Raw genomic sequence first — 7,326 nt, 5'->3', positions numbered from 1 at the left:
ACTGGTCTAATCGACGCAAACATAGTCAGGGGCCTAGCGGCTTGACTGGCGCCTTGCGTCAAACCCAGGAACAGCGCACGTCGCCCGCGAGAGAAGTCCTCAATGAAACCCACCGATAAAGCCCCTGAACCCCCCCCCCCCCCTCCTCTCTTCCACAACCCTTGCTTCTCCAGAGTCACGCCAGCGATGCAGTGGAAAAATCAGCAAGAGAAGCAGACGGACAGCCGCGTATCTCTGGAGGATTCCCCCGTGCTACTACGTCAGCGATAAATAAACACGCAAGAAATAAACTCTCGCACGCGCCGGCTTTGATGACCCCCCCCACTGCTTCCCTACTGGCTTCGCCGTGGGCCCCCCGCAATAGAGCCCTACCGCCAGCGTCACGTTCCTCCTCTCCGACGTCCGCGTCCTGCGGCGGCGGTGATGTCGGCTTCTCTTCCGAGAGCGAAAAGGACCTTCCGGAGAGGAAGGGGGCCTCCGCCACAGCTGAGAAGACGACGCGAGGAGGAGTGCCGTTACATCCCGCTGTGCCAGAGGGCGAGGCTGAGCGGGGGTGACGGAGGGCGAGCGAGAGCACGGCAGAGAGGCGGTGTCCATCGCCCGTCGGTGGCATCTCGGAGAAGGCCCCCCCCTCTCCTCCCAGCTCTTCCCCCTTCCTTCGGAAGGCCCGTCCACCTTCTCATTCTTGGCCCATTATTTTCACTTTCGTCCAGGGCCTGTCCTGAATTTCGATATTATTCAGCCGCCGTAGCCGCTCACTCGCCCATCTCGGGAACTTGTTTCTTTGTGGGTTTGTGCTTTGTCTCTCTGTCTGTCTGTCTCGCTGTATGCCTTCCTCACCGTCTGTCCAACCTTTCTCCATCTTTGGCTCGTGCTTTCTCTTTTCATTACACCGGGCGTTCTTTGTTCTTTTGTTTTGGCTTTTGAAACCTTCTCTCGCGAGAGGTGAGCGTGCGTCTCGCCGAGGGGTCCTCGCCCGCTCGTGGTCGACGAGCCGATGGATACCGTGGCCGAGGGTGTGCAGAGAAGAGGGAACGAGAGAGAAAGTGTAACGGTCCTCGTGCGAGGATTCACGAGGTCTGGGCCGAGCCACTGCGCGTGGGTATATAAGCTCTTGGGCTCCGGACAGAGAGCATCATTCCCATCGCAAGCGTCTTCCAATCTCCTCTCGCAAAACAAACCGTGTTCTTCCAGTATAGAGCTGCTTTGCCACGACCATACCGGCGAAGTTGGCTTCGCTGCGTTAGAGAATCTCCTTCGTGATCACACGTTCCCCCGCACCCACCGCGCTTGGAGTTTCCGCCCACTTGGGACTTGGACCGGGAGCCATGATGTTCTTTAAGGTGAGGAGCCGACTCAAGGGCTGTTCTGTTCAACCCACCTACTGAGGACTGCCATCTTCGACCCTCGGGAACAACGCTTTCATCAGTGACAGTTATAGCAGTTTTAATTCGTCGCCACTAGATGGCGTCCTCTTATGGTTCGAGGTTTCAATCCCCAGCATAAGGTTCGAACCCTTGTCCAGAGGTTCACCACCGCCGGTCACAAGCAGTCGCTTCTTGGCGAATTTTATCTGCTTCTCCGATTCGACTCAATAATTCTTAGCTTTAGTTACTGCATATAACTTCGATGTTTTAATTATCATAATTAGAGAAGTTTTGCCACCATCTAAGGTTCTCACAGTTATTAATTCCTTGCCTGATATTTTAGCTGTAGTTGGCAAGGCAGTCCTGACCAGCTGTAACTGATTATGGCATTTCCCCTGGAACGTTCACACTTTAGAACGTCCGCTACTAGTGTCGGAAAGGTAGCAAGCTCGAAAAGCGAGGTATTATCTTGTCTTTCAGGCCTCAGTGCAGGTTCAGAACATTTAGGATTAGATCTTAGACTAGTGGCGAAAGCGTAGTCGCTTCTTTGTGGCAATCCGTAGCGCCTCGCAATTATACGAGCGTCCTGCTATCTAGAGGGTGTGTGTATTAGCAAAGAGATATATTGTGGCAAAGGAAGAAAGCGTCTGTGAGCCCTTTATAAAATCTAATGCTAGTGTGCGACTGAATATCCGAGGATGTGGCAAAGGAGTCAAGACCTCAGAAACGAGTGCTCCGCAGCCAGGTTGTTGATCATTCTCATGCGGTACAGGAAGCTGGAAAAATGGAAAGTTAGTTCTGCGGACGCCCGCTAGGTGGAGGACGGTTCATGAAAGATAAAAAATAACTGTAATCCACCCTACTGTAGATCGAAGCTACAAAAGAAATTCAATACGAGTCTCTCATAAACAAAGTTTGGTAGTTGAAAAAAAATATTTGTCCTGCTCCGTGGGTTGAACAGAGGACCAACGCCTTTCCGGGGCGGTCATCCCGGGTTCAATCCCCGGCCCAAGACGAATTTTTCTTCAATTGCGAAACTTTATTTATGAGAAACATGTTGTCGGTTTTCTTTGCAGCTTTGTGCAGCAATCGGGTGAATGAGAATTTTTCATGTCACTTCTAGAAGCTAAGCCGGGGCCCTCTAATTAGATGACAAATTACGTTGCATGAAAGAACAGAACGAGTGAATATTGTAGAAGCGCGTTACCTTTTCATATAACGACAGAGTAGCTGCTGGTATATGCTCTCGCCAACAAGTTTTGTTTATCTTACTGTAGAAGTTTCAGATGCTTATTTATATTTCAAATAGCCATCTTGTGTGACCCCATACTTTTCCGATTAACAAAACCATGGGTGTTTGTTATGTGGTTAGCGTTGTGAATGGAAGCAACACGATGTTGATAACCATAGCAGCGTTATTACGGAACAATCTACAATAGTGTCTATGACTGAGTGATTAGTCTGTAAACTTTGAAATTTTTGGTACTTTTGATTTCGTGTATATCGTAACAAATAGAAAAGGAAGTTATTGAAGGGGAAATTTTATGAGAATGGATTCCGGACAGGTTCTTCAACTTATTGCTGGTTATTGAGGCTGCCGATTCTTTCCTGATAAAGAAAAAAAAAGCTCAAATGGGTGGAAGATTGACCGGTGTTGCCTTGGGCAGTACCTACGACGGTCGATAATTTTAGCTACGCCTCTAGCACCCTCGCAGCAATTTTCAGCGCGTTCTGACGACTATATATAGCGGAACTTGATCGACAGCGAACTAGAAAAAGAAGAGGTGGCGACCTTACTCTTCCTGTTTTCCAAGTAACCTTGTGCGCATAAGAGAAACAAGTCAGCTGCCTCAGACGAAGTCATCAATTACGTTTCCTAAAAGTGATTGCGGAATTTTCCGCTGGCACGCCTTATCTTGCTTGGGCGAGGGCTTTGGTTTTGTAAAAAAAGAAAGAAAAAAAAACGAGAAAGAAAAAAGAAACACGAAAAGGGAGTTTAGTTAAGAACAATGAGCTGGAGAGCTTAAATAGTTTGTTCAAGGAAGCAGAAGAAATGTATAACGCCAAGTAACCAGTCTAACGAGAAAGTGTAAGAGAAAACTTAGGCCGACGTTCATTTCACTCTCTAAGGTAGAGTATAGTATGTATTGACAGCAGTAAAATATGATCAAAAGTTCACTGAGTAAAAAAATCACAAATTGTGAAGCATATGCTTAGGGGACGTAGTTAACGAGGCTCAGGATTCATGATGAAGATAATACGTTCAAATTCCTTTGGAGAAATACTTTCAACGTTTTGGGAGAGATAGAGAGAGACAAAGAAGAGGCAGGAAAAGGCAAGGGCATTAACCAAGCCCGTGTCTGGTTGGCCACCATGCACTTGGGGAAAGGAAATGATAGACAGGGAAAATAAAGATAAGAAAAAATAAAGCAGAAAGCGGCAGCCATCCTGAACCCAATCTCCGAGGAATGTTCACTGACAGTCACTGGTTTTATTTTCTCAACCACCAAGATGGCGCCGAGGCCTTTCATGTTACTACCTACGAGGCCTACGAAGACAGGTTCGTGGCCAATGAGCGCGGATGACGCTGTTTCGTAATTTCGCGTGCCAGCGATCGCGACTCTTACTGAAAGCACTTTCAAAAGAGGCATATGATTCTCCAAACACCAATTACTAAGTACGCGTGGATGGTCGGCCACGTGCAATCAGAGCCGCTTTCATTTCACCAGCCCGCTTCGTCCTAGCTTGCTTACCCCTATTTCCGGCACGAATCAAAAGCAACAAAAACAACGAGGATTGTCGAGGAAGGAGATCGGACGCTGCCGGTGCCGGGCGCGCATCTTTCCCGGATCACGAGTCGCGCGGGCTTTCGTGACCAACCGTCGGTGGCGCACGGAGAAGCCCCCTTGTCCGGTCCGGACGTTGCTATCGGAATGAGAGCGGCGCTGCCCGCGTTCGCCTTTCTATTTATACGGCCCCGTGGCGCCCTTTGCTCCTTCGTCTCGGAATGGAAAGGAGGTGGTGGGAACAAAGGAAAAAAGAGACAGGCAGAACGGCAAAGTGGAACCTGGGAACTGCGCTGGGGCCAAATGAAGCCGCATCTCCTCATTTCGTCGCCGCGTCTGTCTTTCCGTACGTTGAGAGCGAAAATGACTCTTTAACTTCTCAGCGACCTCAACCCGACCTCCCTCTCTCCCCAGCCCCTGCTCCGTTTTCGCCATACTGGACGACATCCCCGCAGCGAGAGACCGTAATGGCTGCCCGTGCCAGTTTTGTGAACGTTACAGGATGAGCCCACTTGACGCGCTTAAAAGTGGTGCACGACAAATAACCAGACCACTTGAGCGCTCTCCCTCACTCTTTGCCCAACCTTTCCTGGGTTAGTAAGGCCTCGTTTAGTTGGACCTCGGTTGTGTGAGGGCTGCGAGAAAAAAGAAAAACAAAGGTAGTGTGGTAAAGTCAAACAGACGTAGACGTCACTTTCACGGCGCAGCAGCTAAGATTGCACGCATCGCTGTGTAATGCTCCCGATTCGCAACGACGTCACTGCCCGTGATCATGATCATTACCGATGTTTACGTTCGAGACGGGGCTTCTCATTATATTTACTGAATTTACGAGTGGAAATAACACGGCGAGCGCAGAGGAACGTTGTGCACCACTCACTTCCCACCAATCAATTCCCTACCGGAGTTGTCATTGTTAGTTACCTTGCTCGAACTTGTGCAGACAGATTTTTTACAATTCTTCTCTTCGTTTCTAATTTTGTCTACCCTTTCCGCTATTTAGTAGTATTTCAGTTTACTTTTATTTATTTTTTTTACGTTTTACCATTCTAGAATACAACTTTCTATTGTCCTGTTCCACCCGAACAGGACGCTTTTCTGGTTAAAATCGCTGTTTCCTCATTCTTACACTTATTTCACCTTACAAATCGCCGCCGTGGCTTAGCGGCCGTTTGCTCGAGGTCGCGGTATCAAATCCCTGTCGGGGCGGCCGCATTTCGATTTGGTCGAAATGCAAGAACGCCTGTGTCCCGTGCATTGAGGGCACGTTAAAGATCCCCTGGTGGTCAAAATTATTGCTGAGTCCCCCACTACCGGCGTGCCTCATAATCAAATCATGGTTTTGGCTCGTAATACCCCTAAATTCAATTCAATTCAATTATTTCACCTTTTATTGTTCTGAAATTCCTGAGAACAAACAGTGTATATTTAAATCGTTCGATTGCAAAATAGAGTGAAAAACAACAATCACGCATTCATGCTTACAACATGTGGTGCTTCCTGAAGAGTTCACCATAGTTCACATGAGAGTTTCATGTCTCCTGCTTGCATTATTTGTGAAGCAGGAAGACGCCTGCTTTTTTTCTCTCGTAATAAATGTTTTTCCTCCTCCTCCTCCTATGTGATGTTGGTATGTTGGACACGTGATGTCGTGCCTGATGACATTGCAAGAGGCGTGCAGGTGAAGTAATTGATGGCCTCGATCACCAGGCAGAACCTGACTGTACCTACAACTACCATAGTCAATAATCGGGACCGGAAACATCAGCTCTCTCGTTCGCATTTCATTTCAGGGGCTAAAATAACAGACACACTTTGCATCTCTTGCTTTCGACCAAGAGTGTTTATGTGGTGCTATTCATTTTGCCAATAGAGAAATGCTTGATCCCGTGCCGTGTCATCCAATGAATTGTTCAAATTCCCCCCAGGGGCTGTGCCTAAGCCTCATGGTCGCCACGGCCCTGAGCGCGGGTGCCTACGGCCGAGGAGGGGGCTATGGTGGAGGCGCTGGTGGTCACCATGGTGGAGGCGCTGGTGGTCACCATGGTGGCGGTGGCGCTGGAGGATTCGGTGGACATCATGGCGGTGCCGGCGGAGCCGGTGGAGGTGGTGGAGCCGGCGGGGCTGGTGGTTTTGGAGGCCACCATGGAGGTGGCGGAGCTGGTGGAGCAGGCGGCTTCGGAGGCCACCATGGTGGAGGCGCAGGAGGCGGAGGCCTCGGCGGTGGTCTCGGTGGTGGCCTCGGCGGTGGTCACCACGGCGGAGGCGGTGGTCTCGGTGGCGGAGGATTTGGTGGACACCATGGAGGTGCCGGAGGTACCGGAGGAGCCGGAGGCGCTGGTGGCTACGGTGGTTCCCGCGGCGGCAGCGGCGGGGGATATGGCGGAGGAGCCGGTGGGGGTTACGGAGGTGGAGCTGGCGGCTACGGAGGTGGTGGTGACTACGTAAGTTCATTTGCGCTTTGAAATAATTAAATGAGTGCCAGGAGAAAGCAGATGGAAGCAAACATCTTCAAATGAACCGATGTACCACTTGGGCTTCCGCGCCCTTTACACCAAACCAGCCTTATGTTGCGCGGACAGTGCTTCTTGAACTTGATCAATTTACATCAGCAAATATTTGAATAACTAAAATATAAATAATTAAAAGATAACATTATAATACTTGCAATTATGAAGTGCTCCTCAACAGACTTTTGGCTCAATCTGGAGAAACAGAAGGAGAAGAACATGTCTTTTTGGACGCTGGGTGGTCGAGCATGACTGTTAACACTTATAGGCTGCTTTCTTTTTTAGTTATACGGGTTCATACACCTATATCACGTGGTCTGAGGTTACCAAGCGCACTGCATGACGCCTTAATTACAATACCATAATTTTTACCAACCATTACTTGCCTTTCTAAAGGCAGTTACCTTTGTAAAAATCATGCATGATATTCTGTGGTGTTTGATTGAATACTACAAAATTCACCAGTAAGTCAACAAACTTTCTATAATGACTTTTATAAGAATTTGAATTAAATTCTAGCTCCTGAACCACAAGCATTCAAGTACGAAGTGACAGAGCTATTGTTTGTTTGCATGTAGGGACAGCCAACTCCGTACAACTTCGGCTACGACGTCAAGGACGAGTACGGCAACAGCCAGAACCGCCAGGAGAGTGGAGACGGCA

At 48.9% G+C, this 7,326-nt stretch overlaps 1 protein-coding gene across 1 annotated transcript in view; it reads left to right on the top strand.

Moving 5' to 3' along the window:
* The first annotated feature begins 1,156 nt into the window (after positions 1-1,156).
* LOC119460643 (uncharacterized) overlaps positions 1,157-7,326 on the top strand; it is an 8,017-nt gene continuing 1,847 nt past the window's right edge. The window contains exons 1-3 of the mRNA XM_037721674.2: positions 1,157-1,343; positions 6,082-6,597; positions 7,242-7,326. The exon at positions 7,242-7,326 is cut by the window's right edge and continues 1,847 nt beyond it. Coding sequence (XP_037577602.1) covers positions 1,329-1,343; positions 6,082-6,597; positions 7,242-7,326 — 616 coding nt within the window. The 5' untranslated portion in view covers positions 1,157-1,328. The remainder of the gene's footprint in view (positions 1,344-6,081; positions 6,598-7,241) is intronic.

The sequence above is a fragment of the Dermacentor silvarum genome, chromosome 8, assembly GCF_013339745.2.
Source record: "Dermacentor silvarum isolate Dsil-2018 chromosome 8, BIME_Dsil_1.4, whole genome shotgun sequence".
NCBI lineage: Eukaryota > Metazoa > Arthropoda > Arachnida > Ixodida > Ixodidae > Dermacentor > Dermacentor silvarum.
This window is presented reverse-complemented; position numbering and strand designations above follow the sequence as displayed.